The 16,708-nt window shown below is 43.6% G+C and overlaps 1 protein-coding gene across 1 annotated transcript in view; it reads left to right on the forward strand.

Moving 5' to 3' along the window:
- RNF144B (ring finger protein 144B) overlaps positions 1–16,708 on the forward strand; it is an 84,434-nt gene that overhangs the window by 36,878 nt on the left and 30,848 nt on the right. The window contains exon 3 of the mRNA XM_040967615.1: positions 9,621–9,725. Coding sequence (XP_040823549.1) covers positions 9,621–9,725 — 105 coding nt within the window. The remainder of the gene's footprint in view (positions 1–9,620; positions 9,726–16,708) is intronic.

Below are 16,708 nucleotides of genomic sequence, written 5' to 3' on the forward strand. Positions count from 1 at the left end.
TCGTTGAAGTGGTTTCAATAGGTCACCAGTTTTGAAATTGCTGCCCGTCTTGCCTCTCCAATCACGATGAGGTTGTTGAAAAATCCATTAATTGACATTGTCCATCATAGCGTCTCTATTTGCCTGGTATTTTGTTGCCAACCTATAGCTGAGGTGGTTGATTAACTTGTTCCATCTTCTGTCCTTTCATGGTTAGGGTTCTGAGTCCGGCATTTCAATTGGGGAGATCACCAAAGAAACTTCGTCTGAGGTGTTCCCAGGCCAGATTCTTGTATGTACCAGCAAGTACAGGCCCAGCACAGTCCATCACCCTGATAAGCTGGTGGTTGCAATTGCTGGGTTGGTTCTGTTTTCAGCCCTGCCTTCCATTGGAACCAATGGGTGTTGCAGTTCAGACACAATGTAGTTTTAATACTGATTCTGAATTCTCCAAGGGAATTTAAGTTCCCAGTTTCTTTTGATTGGGTTACACAGTTGAATTTTTTTTAGTTAACTTGTGTAACCCTAAGTGACCTCTATTAATATAGGTATTGTTTGTTTGTGTGTCGTGGCAACTTTTTGTTTGTTTTCTTTCTCCTGGAGCCACTGGTTGCTTTGCTGGATATACTGTGTCATAATACAGCACTTGACACAGACAACTCTTTTTTTTTTTTTTAAGATTTATTTATTTATTGGAAAGTCAGATATACAGAGAGGAGGAGAGACAGAGAGGAAGATCTTCCATCCAATGATTCACTCCCCAAGTGAGCGCAATGGCCCAGGCTATGCCAATCTGAAGCCAGGAGCCTCTTCTGGGTCTCCCACTTGAGTTCAGGGTACCAAGCCCTTGGGCCATCCTTGACTGCTTTCCCAGGCCACAAGCAGGGAGCTGGCTGGGAAGTAGAGCTGCCAGGATTAGAACCGGCGCCCATATGGGATCCTGGGGCATTCAAGGTGAGGACTTTAGCCGCTAGGCCACACCGCTGGGCCCACCAGACAACTCTTTTTGAGACTAGTCTAGGAATTGTGACTTCATTCAACCAAGGAAGGCAGAGCAAGTGTGGGAAAAAAGAAACATTTCTGGAAGGTTGATTGAGGATTTTTCTGGTGCTGGTTCCTGCTCCATGCTCTGATTGGAATGTTCTGTGTTGTGGGGACCGGACCAAGGTATAGCATTTCCTGTAAATTTATCCTCAAAACCATCGCTGTCACTGAGCTTATTATTTTAGCTATTTCATGATCACTTGGGATAAAGGTAGAAGTGTTGAATCACTCTTGCTTGATGGGAGCTGGAGGTCATGTTCGTTGCATACTGGATTTAATGATCTCTCCCATCAAATGACTGTTCTCAAAGTTACAGGGTGGACCTTCGCAGGCACACCTTTCAGGAAAAGTAACGGCATCATGAAACCATTGAAACTATTTGGGTAAAATGGTTTAAAGTTTCTCCAGCATTATTTTATGTTTTACATAAATAATTTTCTCCTTGAGTCCTTGACTGTTTCTTCTGGATTTAGTTGAATGTAGGTAGTCTCTATAGGGATGCTGGGTAGGAAAAAGTCCTTGCTTCCTTGGAATTCATGTTGCTCAACATTATTAAATGACTTTGCAGGCAGTGATGGTGGACATAGAAGTATCGTCTCTGATTAGAATTGAGGGCAGAGATAGCTGCCCTTGAGAATCTCAGAGAGTTTAAAAATACTGCTTAGCCAGCAATACAGCATCAATATGCAAAGATCAGGTTTTTTTTTTCTTTCCCTGTGCACAAACCAGTAATGATATGCTAGTGGCATTAAGGAAACAATTCTTTTTGCAACAGCATTGAAAGGGTTAAAATATTTAGAAAAAAAGTTTAACAAAAAGTATAGAACTCTAGAAAATATGTAATGTTCCTGAAAGAAATTCAAGGAGACAGAGAGGAAGATCTTCCGTCCGATGATTCACTCCCCAAGTGACTGCAGCAGCCGGTGCTGCGCCAATCCGAAGCCAGGAACCAGGAGCTCTTCTGGATCTCCCATGCGGGTGCATGGTGCCAAGGCTTTGGGCCATCCTTGACTGCTTTCCCAGGCCACAAGCAGGAAGTTGGATGGGAAGTGGAGCTGTCAGGATTAGAACTGGTGCCCATATGGGATTCCGGTACGTCAAGGCTGTAAGGCCATCATACCGGGCCTGCTTTTTTTTTTTCATTTTTAAAAATTATTATTATTATTATTATTTAGCTCCTGGGATTCCCCTTATCGCCTTCCCAATCTTCTCCCCACCCCACCTAGTTCCTCTATATCATTACTAATTAAATCTTTAAAAGAAGAGAGAAGATAAAATCATGTAAAAGTGGAATAGCACATAGGGACAGTCTGAGACTGAGGAGCACTAGAACAAACAAAATTATCTTTTCTGTTTTTGAATGTTTATTGTTATTATTTTCCATGTTAGAGTTTTGTAGGTATAAGGATTCCTCCCTGCACATGCTCCACTTCACCTTCCCAATTTTTCCCTCCCACCATTTTCCCCCATATTATCGAAGTGTACTTTAGTAACAGTCAGAAGTTCAAAATTCTGCCACCTAAGTGTATCATGGCATTGTGGGTCTAAGCAAAGGTGACACATCCAGTATCATCCTGTCAAGGCGTATCGGACTGAGTCACTGACAGTCCTTCTTTTGTTATGCAGTAGAGATGCACGCTGTGATGTATCTTCACTTCCAGATATGCTAGTCTCCAATTGGGATAGTTTTCTTGCGCATGTTAGAATTTTATTCTTTTGATGACTGTGTAGTATTCCATATAGCAGATATGTTTCAGTTTCTTTATCTATTCCTCTTTCAACAGACATCTGGGTTGTTTCCATGTCTGTACTAACTGTGGATTGTGCTGCTCCTATGCAGATTTCACTTCATTTGACAGCTCCATTTACTCAGCTGTCACTGATGCACAGCTGTTTAATTGCCACAGAAACCCTGTCTCGGGGCCCAGCGGCATGGTGACAGGATGAGGGCTGCCAGGGCAGGGGAAGGGGCAGGATGGAGGGCAGGAGAGAGCCAGAAGGGGGAGAAGTGGGAGAGAGGGAAGGGAAGGGAAAGGGATGAGAGGGCAGAGGAAAGGAGCTGTGTGTTGGCCCCAGGGACTGAGATTACCTGAGCAACAGGTGGGTGAGTGGGGATTAGGGGGAAGCAGCAGCAGGTCCAAGATGGGATGTTCGAATCACTCCTCACATCCAGCAGTCACAACAGCTTGGGGACCTTGGTTTCTCCATGCCTGCCTACCATTTCATTCTCCTTTTTTCACTGTTCAGGGCATTTTTTTTTTTCTAATGGAGGATTCTACATTTCCTGAGAATAGGCTAAGATGGTGATTATTGTCCCATTTTAGTTGAGTAAGTAGAGAGGTTTATGATTTGCCCAAGATGCAGAGGAGACCTCGGGCCTTGTACTTCAACCTGGGTCAAAGGAATCCAGTTCCTCTCATTCCTCACTGTAATGTTTTATTTTACCCTAGGAAACAAACCTTAAGGTACAGTCTGGTGGGTATTCCCTTCCACCCTATGACTTGTTCCTGCAGTGAGGTGGTGCCTGCGTCTGGAGAATGGGATTCTTGTCTTAGCATCAGGACTCATTGCCCAACATAACATATTAGAAGAGTACCTTGTCCGTTAAAACATGGAAACTAACATCCTTGAAAGGTGTCTTGGAAAGTCCTCTTTCTGAGAAGATCTCACTGGAGAGAATTGAGCCATTGTCAGTGTTGGAAGAGACAGTAGGAGTCCTCTGGTTAACCAGATGTTTGATGGTCCGATCCTTGAGGGTGGCGGAGTGGATTTGAGGAGTAAGTCTTGTCTTGATAGTCATAGATTACCGCCCCTATCCCCATGGCCTAAAAATACTAACTGCACCAAAGTAAGTAAAATGTTGACTGTTCAAAAGTGTACAGGGTTGTTGCAGGGCAAAGGGAAAACCCCAAAGCTGACAGTCATACAGTATCCCCAGTTCTGCCCAGAAATGCAAATTACCTACTTGGAAAAGTGTTGTGTCATGGGGGAAAACTCACCGTAAGTAAATAGGGACTCTGCTGGAAGTACACGCCTCAGCTTGTCATCCAGGTTGCACGGCAGTCAGTGTCTAGCCTTCCTGTTTTTCCCTCCTGCTGCTGCCTTGCAGCATGTTCCATAAATCTATCTCTGCTTGCTCCCTCTTCTTGCTCTAGTTAATTCCTCCACCACCTGCAACACTGGTCTGGATTCCTCACTTCTTTGACAAGTGTGTTTTTTCTTTCTTTCTTTCTTTCTTTCTTTCTTTCTTTCTTTCTTTCTTTCTTTCAAAGATTAATTTATTTATTGGAAAGTAAGATATACAGAGAGGAGAAGAGACAGAAAGGAAGATCTTCCGTCTGATGATTCATTCCCCAAGTGCGCACAACAGCCAATGCTGTGCCGATCCGAAGCCAGGAACCAGGAGCTTCTTCTGGGTTTCCCACACGGGTGCAGGGTCCCAAGGCTTTGGGCCATCCTCGACTGCTTTCCCAGGCCACAAGCAGGAAGCTGGATGGGAAGTGGAGCTGCCGGGATTAAAACTGGCACCCACATGGGATCCTGGTGTGTTCAAGGTGAGGACTTTAGCCGCTAGGCCACGCCACCGGGCCCCAAGTGTGTTCTTTCTTATCTGGCCTTTTGAAATGTTCTATTTGGAGCATTTCTCTTGGAATTCATTAGCTGTTAAGACAATTGCATTCAGGCTCCTGTTTAATGTGTTGCTTAATGGAATATAATTGTTAAAATGTACTGAGATGATGGTAGCTCTCTCTCTCTCTCTCTCTCTCTCTCTCTCTGCATTTCTTTGTTGGCTGTCAGTTTCCTCTCAGCATTGTTAACTGTTTACCTGTTTGCTTTGTGTAACATGTGCAGGGATTTGTGTGAAAATGTTCAGTCCCTTTGTGCTCTGTTAGCCAAAAGCAGTGAAAAAGATAGGGAGGGTTTGTGAGTATATTTCGTAGTCAAGGCTAATGGAAGGTATATATTGAACCCAAGGTACTTGAAAAATACAGTAAGAAGGAAAATAGGCAGCACTAATTATTTTCCTCTCTTTGCCTTGGAATAGAAATGCTTACCAAGAGGGCTGGAGTGTCTGTGTGATACTTTTGTTTAAAAGGTTTATTTATTTTTATTGCAAAATCAGATATACAGAGAGGAGAGACAGAAAGGAAGATCTTCCGTCCATTGATTCACTCCCCAAGAGGCTGCAGCTGCCACAACGGCTGCGCCAATCCGAAGCCAGGAACCCAGAGCCTCTTCTGGGTATCCCACATAGGTGCATGGTCCCAAGGCTTTGGGCCATCCTCAACTGCTTTCCTAGGCCAAAAGCAGGGAGCTGGATGGGAAGTGAGGCTGCCAGGATTAAAACCAGTGCCCATATGGGATTTGGGCTCATGCAGGGCAAGGACTTCAGCCAATTGGTTACCATGCCGGGCCCATCAGCATGACAATTTACAACCTCACTTAACAATCTCCATCTTGAAGCAAAGGTTGTACCGGTGGGTACTTAGACCTAGTGTGTGGAGCACCACAAGCACTTCCTCCTTTGAAATCATGGGGCACATGCAGCCTGGAGAGTGCTTGTGGAAAGTTTCAGAACTCATTACATGGCTATATTGTGGTTTGCGGTGCACCTAAGAATATTGTATTAGTGAGTTAAACATCTGTTATAAACTCTTGGGGCAACTTTTATTTCAACTTTATAAATATAAGTCGACATGAATTTTTATAAAAACTCACAGTCTCTTTACTTCCTACTTAACATTAAGGTTTTTATGTAGAGCGCAATAGGTCTAAGCAGAGACTTGCCTTAGAGACATGCAAAATGTTGTGTAACCCAGTTTCTCCTTAAGCTGCAAGGAACGGAGAAAGGAGAGCTCAGAAAGAGGGAGGGCTAACATTTCCTCTTAGTGAAGTCTAAGACTAGTGAAGAGAACTGAAAATATAAATTGATATTCTGCAAGTGGCAAATTTACAAAGACAAGGTCTTTTCGTCCACATATTTCAGGCTTGTGTGTCTGTGTGAGTTTTAAACCTGTCATGTTGCTGAAACAGGTGTTGCTACACCCCTGTCCGTGATTAAGAAAAGTAAAGCTGGGTCATGGGCTGTCTCATGTTTCCACTGTGATGGAAACGTGGAGTGCAGTGGGTCTCCAGCCCTGGACGTAAGGTCTGACGTTCACTGCGTTGTTCTCTTTGCTTTTCTCTGATCCTGTCCCTTTGAGCCTGGAGACTGTGTGACTTGGTGCTGGAGTGATGAAGGGGACAACACCAAAACAGTGTGGCCGTGAAAGGGTGGGTGTGGACAGACCTTCCCACAAATTAAAAACCACCATTAACCGTTCTTCTAGAATTTTGCAATTGAGGTTTCCACATATTCTTGCCTCTTCTGTGTTTTCACTGGAGGCAATGTTTACCATGGTCAGACCCATAGCAAATGACGGCTCATCCTTCTCTCAAAACACAAAGGGGAAAGAGTGTCTGGGTGGCTATTTAGCTGAGCAGTCGAGCTGCCACATGGGATGTTAACATCCCAGCTCAGAGTGCCTGGGTTCTCGTCCTCACTCCCCTCCTGATTTCATCTTTCTATTTATGTGCAGCACTGGAAAGCAGTGCTGATGGCTCAAGTACTGGGCTCCCTGCCACCCACATGGGAGATTCTGATTGAATTCCCAGCTGCTGATTTAGCCTGGTCCAGTTGCCCTGGCTGTTGCAGGCACTCGAGGAGGGATCCGGCAGACAGGAATACTCCCACCTATCTTGTCATGTGTCTCTCTTTCTCTCTGTCCCTCAAATAAAAATACCAATTGTAAGTGATGTATATTGTTTGCCTTTGGCCCAGTCATCACGAAAGAATGACTTAAGAAAACCCTAGTCCCAGATTTCTTTTTCTTTCTGTTTATACCTGAACATGAACCTTTCCCATTTTAAATACTGTTGAAAACATTTTCCTTGTTTTTGCAGCATTTTGCTGCATGATGCAGCACAGTTTATGTAAATCTTCTGTTTTGGATAATTCAGGAGGACCCTAGACATCAACTCTTTAGTACATTGTAATAGGTATTTCAATCAGATAAATACAGGGTTGTTTTTTCTGAACTAATACTCTAGTGATATTAGTTGGGCCTTCAGATGGAGAAAATGAATAATGATGGTCTGTGAAAGGGATAGATATGGAAAGTATGTCATTGGTATTCAGGCCAGAGAAGTTTTTTGTTTGTTTGTTTGTTTGTTTGTTTTTTGGCTAATATTTTATAATATCATAAAAAGATGGTGCAATGGCAGTAGTCTTAATGTGGCAGACAAATACATAATTGCATGTATTTAAGATACCTGAACTCCATCCTTAAATAATCATCTTTGCATAAGAGTCTATGCTTCATTGATTAGCTTGGGTAGTTTTCATAGATTAGTTTATGTGTATTTTGAGTTTGAGCCTTTTGATTATTCACATAGGAAAGGGCTCACCAAATGTGAACAAATTAGTAGAAACTGAGGAGCCAAATTTGAGATTCTTCAGCGCTTATTTGGTGAAACTACATTTGTCCCTCTTTATCTGAGGGAGTTTGTTTCTGGAGTGCTGTAGACCCCCAAATCCTTAAATGCTAAAGAACCTTCTATAACATAGTATGGCCTTTGCATAAACCTCTCACATATACCAGGTGTATTTTAAGTCAACTCTAGCCTACCTAGAGCACCTGTTACTTTATAAATGCAATGTAAATAGTAAGTATCTTGTGTTTGGAAATCATGATAAGGAAAAAAGAAAGCCTGAGCATTATAAGTTCAGAGTCAACATTCTTAGGCCTAACTAAGAGGCTAGTGACAAAGTAGCATTTTTTTAAAAATTATCACTTTATGATATAGTGCAATAGGCCCTAGGATTTCCTTTAGCCCCTCCCCAATTCCCTCCCCCCCACTGAGTTCCCCTATATCATTACTATAGTATAGTTCTTCCTGCACAGTCATATGTCCATCATTGCACACATGGACAATGGCAGAGAGTCCAGCATCCTATTGTCAAGATATAGTAAACAGTTTCGTTGGGAGTCCATCTTTGTCTGGAAGTAGGGATGCATACTGTATTGTATCCTCACATCTGGATATAATAATCTTCATTACACAATTAATATACATCCCCTTAAATGAAAAGTCACAAAACAAAATCAACAATAGGAAGAAAAAAAAAAGAAATTAACACCATGAAGTTAAATAACATGCTACTGAATGACTAATGTGTCACTGAAGAAATGAAAAAGAAAATCAAGAACCTTGTCGAAGAAAATGATGCTACTCTATGATCTATGAGTCATTAGAGAATGTAATGAGAAGAAAGTGTTTTGAAGAGGTGAAACTAACAAACAAAAATCAAAATCCATGAGATATAGTTTCTGCTGATCTTTGTTGGCGAAATATCTCTTGTAGGCAACAAATAGATGGATTTTGTTTTTTAACCCAGTCTACTAATCTATGGCGTTTGATGGGTGAGTTTAAGTCTTTTTTTTTTTTTTTTAATACTTTGGATCTGTGGAAGTGTTGGCTGGATCTACAAGGGCAACCATCAGTTCCCTGTGGTTCTGGGAGGTGAGGTCGGGGAGTAGTGGTGGTTGTGGTGCTGGTGGTCTCTGACCTCTTGTGCCTTCTCACTTCTCCATCCTCTGCCTAATGTCCAGGCGTACCAGGTGACCATAGGCCAAGCTTGTTTTCGGTTCTCTGATGTTTTTTCTCTCATGTTCAGTTTCTTATTTATGCATTTGATTAGGGCCTTTTTTCTACCCAAGCCTTTTCCATGTGGCTCTCACCAAGGCTTATGGTTTGGGAAAGGTCCATTGTCTCCACTTGTCTTTGCTATTCTTGGTTAGCAGGAAGTCTCTGATTTGATCTTTTCCCAGGCACTGACTGGGAAGTGACCCCTGTTAAGTCACTGCCTTAATCTTTGGTTCTCAGGCTAGCTCAGCATAAGACAGAGTTCTAGTTTCCCTCTGGAGAGAGGCATGTTTTGAGGGAGAGGATCATTAGGGAAAAATGGAACTAGGAAGTAAAATAAGTTTAAAAAAAACTAAAATATATTCTTTTTACCTTAAAAATGCTTAAAGTATATATAGTGACCTACTGGGCAGTAGTTTTGCTCCGTTAACTGGGGTAGATTACTCTTATACTATTTGTCCACACAAACCCCAGATGTCCTCAGGGAATTGCCAGTTAGTTATTGTAATGCTGTCTTGAAACTAACAAACGTAATCTATCTGATGTTAAATAAAGGCTAGAGAATGGCCATCCTCCTGGTCCCCAAAAATAAAATAAATGAAATGGAGACCTCTGCGGTGAAGGCAAAAGGTTTCTTCTTTTCCCAATCTATGGTGAATAAAATGTGTGAGCTTGTGGGAATCTGACTTGAGTCAAGTCCAGGGATGAAGTCATGCCTAATGAATTACCCGTCTCTGCATTCTTTCCGAAGTGATGGCTGGGAGCACTTGTACTTGTGATAACTTACGTTTCCTGAGTATCGGAGCCCCAGGACAGCCAATTAAGGAAGAAGAGGCAGTGGCTGCTGAGTTATATCACCATATGCTACTGCAATCAGGTGAATAACCATCTCTCTTCTTTTTCACTTCTAGTGCCTGAAGCAATATATGCAGCTTGCAATCCGAGAAGGCTGTGGGTCTCCCATCACTTGCCCTGATGTGGTGTGCCTGAACCATGGAACCCTGCAGGAAGCTGAGGTATGCATGAGTGCCACAGCCTTCCCCCTCTTTCCTGTAGATGCAGCCTACGAGGATCTTGACTCTGTAAGCACCTTGCTGCCTGAGGGGAACTTTTTAAAGCAGTTTTTTTTGCTGCTACATACCTTCGGATTCTTTATGCACAGTGTTAACGCGGCCTCTGACCTCAGTTCTATTTATATGTGCCAACTTGAGTGCCGAAGCAGATCTGGAATAGGCAAAGGTGCTAGCCATCTAACTGACCGTCTGTAATGTTAGGAGGTGCAATGGTGTATCGTCTTTAAAGAGAAGTAGACCACAGTTAGAAAAATGTCAACTGCTGTGACTCTACAGTGCTAGCCCGAGTTGAGCCATTTCCAAAGAGCAGAGAGGAAACCTTTCAGGCAATCCATGTCAGGCATCGGAAACATCTTTTTTGTTTGTTTTTCTGTTATTTTCTGAAGTCTGTGATTTATCTCTTCCTTTTGTTTGTTCAGTCCTTCATCGTTGACTTGCCCATAAATCTGCCTTTTAATCTTTGGATCTTGTTGGCTCTGAACCAGCCAATGACAAGCTTTTGTCCATTCTTACGGAGTTTGTGAGCTCCTGAGAGAGGTTCCAAGAAATCAATGGAATAAGTTACTCTTCAGCAAACACAGGACCAGCAGTAACCCCTCCAGTTGCTCTCATGGCCAGTGTACTGCTATCTAACGCTCTCAACAAAACTCATGAAATTGGGTTACTTCTCGGAGAGGAAATTGAGACCATGCAATTATGGGCAGAAAGAACTGGACCTCGCCTTCTCCATATGCACTTTCTGGTCATGTGTTTAACCCCTCCAGGCCTCGATGATGGTTCAAGTACTTGACTACCTGCCACCTATGTGCGAGAGAGCTGGGTGGAGTTCATAGTTTTTCATGTCTGCCTGACACAGCCTTGGCTGTTGCAGGCATTTGAGGAATAAACCTGTGGATGGAACTTAATTTTCTCTGTTGCTCTTCCTTTCAAATAAATAAATACACAGGTGTCTTTTTAAAAAGATGATGTGCTCCGGTTAGTTTTTTTTTTTTCGTAAGTTAAATTAATTGGGACCTGCACTGCAGCATAGCAGTTTAATCCACCTCTTGTAGTAGCCGCTTCCCAGCCACTTCTGGTCCTGGCTGATCCAGCTCTTTGCCAATGTCCTTGAGCTGTTGCACCTGCAGGGGAAACCTGGAAGAAGAAGCTCCTGGCTCCTGGTTTTGTTCTGGCCTAGCCTTGGCTATGGTAGCCATCTGGGGAATGAACGAACAGATGGAAGATCTCTCTCTCTCTCACTCTCTTTCTCTCTCTCTCTGTCCCTCCCCCCTCTCTGTAATTCCGTCTTCCAAGTAAAATATCTTTTAAAAAATTAATTAAAATGAAATAAAATTTAAAATTCAGGTTCTTAATTGTATTAACCAGTAACTTTCTAAAACATTATTTATTTGAAAGGCAGAGAGAGAGAGAAAAACTTAAAAAGGAAATAAGGGGAGAGAGAAAGAGGGTAGAAGGAAGAAAGGAGGAGGGAAGGAATATTATTATATTATTAGAATTGTATTTACAGGATGTATTGAATCTCTGAAAATCTAATTAAAATTAAAATAAAATGAATTAAAATCCTTAAAAAAAAAAAAAAGACATATGGCCATCTTCTATCCAATAGTTTAGTCTCAGGCTTTCAACCTAGCATTCCATCCAGGTCTCCCCATTGTTGGCGGTTATGTTGAGCCATCACCTACTGCCTCCCCGAGCATGCATTGGCAGGAAGCTGGATTGGAAGCGGAACTGGATTTCTAATCCAGGCAGTCTGATATGAGCTGTAGGTGTCTCTAATGGCACTCGTAATAACCATGCCACATCCCCACCCATTAACTGCTTTCAAATGTTCAACAACACATGTGGCTAACAGTTATGTGACTGGCTAGCACAGGACAGAACATTTGGCATGAATTCAGAAAGTTCAACTGGGTAGTATGGCTCTGGACTTTCCAGGAAATGGTACCCATCAGTCAGTGACACATGGGTGTGCAGTGTTGGGACTCGCATTTAGGCAAGTGGGCGTGTCTGGCTGTAGTTTACCTCTTGGTTTTCTAGGCCAGAATTTACCCTTTCTTATTTTCCTTGTGTTGTCGTTTTGTATTTGCCCTCTCCCACTGGGGAGGTGCTCCCATTCTCCTGCATCGGGTTCTGTTCATCCATTTTACTCTAAATGCAGTTTACTTTGCAGCTGTATTAAAACAAAATAAAACAAAACAAAAAAACCCAAAACACACACACACACAAACTACCACATTTTGGGGGCTGGTGTGGTGGTAAATCAGAGTAAGCCTCCACTTATGGTACTGATATCCCATGTTGACATTGGCTCAAGTGCCAGTTCCTTGACTTCTGATCTAGTTCCCTGCTTATGGTCTGGGAAAACAGCATAGGATGGCCCAAGGCCTTGGGCCTCCTGCACCCACATGGGAGACCTGGAAGAAGCTCCTGGCTCTTGGCTTTGGATCAGTCCAGCTCTGGTCATTGTAGCCATTTAGGGAATGAACCAGCAGGTAGGAGATCCACTCTCTCCATCTCTCCTCTCTTTGTAACTCCACCTTTGCATAAAAATAAATAAATTCTTTTTAAAAAAGTAAACTATCAAACTGTAAATATTTACTTAAATGAATTTATTTATTTGAAAAACAGTTATGTAGAAAGAGGGATAGAGAGAGATATCTTAGAAACAGAGATGTATCTTCTGCTGAGATGGCCATAACAGCCAGGGTTGGGGCCAGGCTGAAGCTGAGAGGCTGGAACTCTGTCCAAGTTCCCCACGTGGTGCAGGGGCCCAAACATGAAGGACATCCTCTCTCTCTTTCCCAGACACGTTAGCAGAGAGCTGGTTCAGAAGTAGAATAGCTAAGACCCAAATCATTGCTCATATGGGATAATGGTGTCATAGGCCCCACCCAACGATATTTTAAAAGCTTGAACAAGAGCTAGAGTTCTGTGTTGCAATGCAGTGAGTTAAGTCATGACCTACAAAATCCATGCATAGACGTTCTCAAAAAGTTCGTGGAGGGACCGGAATTGTGGGGTAGCATGTCAAGCTGCTGCCTGCCATACTGGATGTCCTGGCTGTCCCACTTCTGATTCAGTTCTCTGCTGTGTCTGAGAAAGCAGCAGAGGATGGCCCAGCTGCTTTGGGCCCCTGAACCTGTGTGGGAGACCTGGGGAAAGCTCCTAGCTTCTGGCTTCTAGCTTTGCCTAGATCCAGCTCCAGCCTTTGTACCCATTTGGGAAGTAAACCAGTTGGTGAAAGATCTCTTTCTCTGTTTTGTCTTCTCTCTGCAACTCCGCCTTTCAAATAAATAAATAAATCTGTAAAATTTACAGTATGAAAAAAGCTATGTATGGATTACCAAAAAAAAAATTTTTTTTTGTACCAAAATAAGCTTATCTTTTAGCTCCATTTTCCGTGAAAAAAAAATCATGATTTGTTTATTTGAAAAGTGTGTGGGGTCAGGGCTGAGAAAGCTGGAACTCCTTTGTCCATTAACCTCCTGAAATGGTCACAATGGCAAAGCCACGCTGAAGCCTGGAGCCAGGACCTTCATCCAGGTCACCCACGTGGATAGCCGAGACTCAAGGGTTGGAGCCATCATTTGTCATCTCCCAGATGCTTTTTCAAGGAGCTTCCCTGGAAAGTAAGAGCCAGACTTAAACTGGTGCTCACATAGGAGGCATGGGTTTCACTTGACTTTTGCACAAACTCTTTGAGATGCCTTTGTATGTAACTCCAGAATGTTGCAATATTGAGAATGTCCCAGTGGGGTTCATTCACATTGTGATGAACTAGATTCTATCTCCATGGCCATTTCTTCTTTCTGTTTCTTAAGAAATGATTATACTTCGTTAGCACTTCGTTCTTCTTTAAAAAAAGAACAATCGTTTGGGTTGGTTCCCTTTGTCTTGTAGCTATTTCTGTGACTCAAATACATCGAGTATGACATTTCTTCATCTTCTGAGAGTACCAGAATTCTTTCAGCTCTTTACTGGGTAGGTGCAGCTCACAAACTGGGCTCTACTGCCTGGTGTCTGCCTCTTCGGATCCTTCACAGTGGCTCAGCTGTAGTCTGCGTCTTAACTTCTCTGTATCACAAGAGCCTCCGTAGTGCCCAGTTCAAGTCCCGTTTGTGCTTGTGTTCAATGCAGCTCGTATCTCAGTGTCACGGCAGCAGGGGAGAGGTAGGCCTTGAGCTCACGTGGCTGGTGGTAAAGCCACATACACCTGTGACGAGCCCTTCACTGCATCATCTGGCCCTTTCAGCTGATGCACAGCGGGATTTTCCCAGGTCCTTCATCCAGGGACCTTGTCCAAGATGGCATTACAAAGGTAGGGCACAGATGGCATGTTCTAATAGCACTGCTTCAGGCCAGATCCTTGCATGAGGACTTCAAATTTGTTGAGAAAAGCAATGGCTAATTTAAGCAGTTCCTTACCTCTGGAAGTGGTGCCATCCTTCCTGGGAGAGCCTGAACCATGCATCTGGGCTGCATCAAGCTGGAGTAGCAAGCACTCAACCCCCTTGAATAGGGGCTGCCATTCCACAACCTGAAAAGCTGAACTTCTTCCAAATGCCAGCTGGCATCCATTGAGGCTCACCCACTGATCATCCCTCAGAGTCCAGGAGCACTGGATCAATCAGTCTGCCTTTTACTGCTAATGCTGTGCCGTGCACCAGGGCCAGCTGCTCCTGCCAAGAATTGGGGTTAAGCCACAGCCTATTATACCAATATCCCATATGTGTGCCAGTTCAAGTCCTGGTTGCTCTGCTTCTGATCTAGTTCCCTGCGAATCTGCCTGAGAAAATAGTGAAAGATAGGCCCAAATCCTTACTCCTTTCCACTCACTTGGGAGATCTGTAAGAAGTTACTGTCTTCTGGCTTTGGACCAGCCCAGATCCAACTGTTGCAGACATTTTGAGAATGTACCATGGATTGAAGATTTTCTCTCTCTCTCTCTCTAACTCTCTTTCATTGTTGCCATATCTATATATAAAACAGTGGGTAGGGAAGGAATATTAGTAGGGAGCTGGATCAGAAGTAGAGCAACCAGTATTCAAATTTCATATCCACTTGGGTTGCCAGTACACAGGGAAAAACTTTATTCACTATGCCGCAGCCCTGAGGTTCCAGAATTTCTCTATGGGGGGGCAGGGAATGTTGGGTTTAGGGTGGGATACTCTAGAGACCTGAGGGCAGGGTATAGGGGAGACAGATAGGAGTCTGAGGAATATGAATCTACATTTGCTAAATAGTTTTTGCTCAGATGGTGTAATCATTTTGGGGGCTTTTGGAAAGACTGCTTGGAGTTACAAAGGTGCGATTATTCTCTCCAAATCACCTTCTCTTGACATCAGTTCCACTCACCGACTCTTTCATTTTTGTTTTTAAATATTTATTTATTTTTGTTGGAAAGGCGTATATACAGAGAGGAGGAGAGACAGGAAGATCTTCTGTCTGATGGTTCACTCCCCAAGTGACCGCAATGGCTATTGCTGAGCCAATCCGAAGTCAGGAGCCAGGAACTCTTCTGGGTCCCCCATGCGGGTACAGGGTCCCAAGGCCTTGGGCCATCCTTGACTGCTTTCCCAGGCCACAAGCAGGGAGCTGGATGGGAAGCAGGACCGCCGGGATTAGAATTGGCGCCCTTATGGGATCTCGGCACATTTAAAGCGAGGGCTTTAACTACTACGCTATTGTGCTGGGCCAAGCTCTTTCATTTTTTAAAGATTTTATGTGTTTGAAAGTCATAATTTACCTACACACACACACAGATTCATTGACCTTCCATCATCTGGTTCACTCCCCACATAGCCACAATGTCTGGGACTCAGGCCAAAGACCGTAGCTTGGGACACCATCTACACTCCCAGGTTTCTGGGTGCCAGGGGTCCAAGTACTTGAATCATCCTCCTCTTCGTTCTCAGGAGCATTAGCAGGGAACCAGATTGGAAGAGAGCAGCAGGGACTCTGGTAGTTCCTATATGGGATGATGGCACTTCAGGTGGCTTAACCAGTAGACCACAAGGCTGGCTGGGCTCTCTAACATTCTTGCTTCCATGATCACAGAAAGCTGGAGCCAGTTAAACCAGGCTGCTCGGCAAGTGGTATATTCCTGTCCCTGGGGTTGAAAAACAAACTAGAAGAGACTGGGCCTTATATGTGTGTGTTGGCTGGGAAAGCTATTAAGCTTCAAGTGTGGTAGGGAATAAATAAATCTACCAGAGTTAACATTTTTGACATTCCCAGCTAAAGTCTATTTTGGAAAAAAAAATCTAAAACTTTGGTTAAAAATATTTTAACACTGTAGATAAATGTGGAGTAATGTTTCTAAATTTCTGCTTTCACTGGAGAAGGGGTTGACTGTGTCACGTGGAGATGCACGTGCCGGTACTTTTTACCCATACATGTGGGTTTTTTGAAAAGTTCATATATTGAGTTTGCTTTTTGTTTTTTTGCACCAGAATCAACTTCTTTTTAAATTTCAGTCTTCTGTGAACACTCTGAGACACCCTCACGTGACTTGAGGGAGGAAGTCAGGGGATGGTAGGAGGCCATGACCTTGGGTGCACAGTGCACTGAGGTGTCCGCACGGTGTACATGACCAAAGGACAGCCCGGGCAAGCTGTCTGCAGGCACCCGGGAAGGTCACTGGCCCAGGGATTCAGTTCCCTCCCACCCTTCACTGGCACAGGGGCCCTGTCCTGCATGTCACAGCGTGATGCCCTCTTGCTTGGCTCCATCAGGGGTGGATGTCTCGAGTGAAGGAAAGGAGACGTGGCTGGTCTGTCGCACTCAGGTGAAAGGGTGGATATGCAGGTGACTGTCCTCTCTGTGGGAAGAGCAGTTCTTCTCTTCTGGGTGGGGGATGGAGAACTTCCTTGGTTTCTGTACTTGTGTGATAAGACGTTCGTTTTGCAGGCAAGTACAGTTTCTCC

The sequence above is a fragment of the Ochotona curzoniae genome, unplaced genomic scaffold (assembly GCF_017591425.1).
Source record: "Ochotona curzoniae isolate NIBS_2020 unplaced genomic scaffold, NIBS_Ocur_1.0 scaffold_461, whole genome shotgun sequence".
NCBI lineage: Eukaryota > Metazoa > Chordata > Mammalia > Lagomorpha > Ochotonidae > Ochotona > Ochotona curzoniae.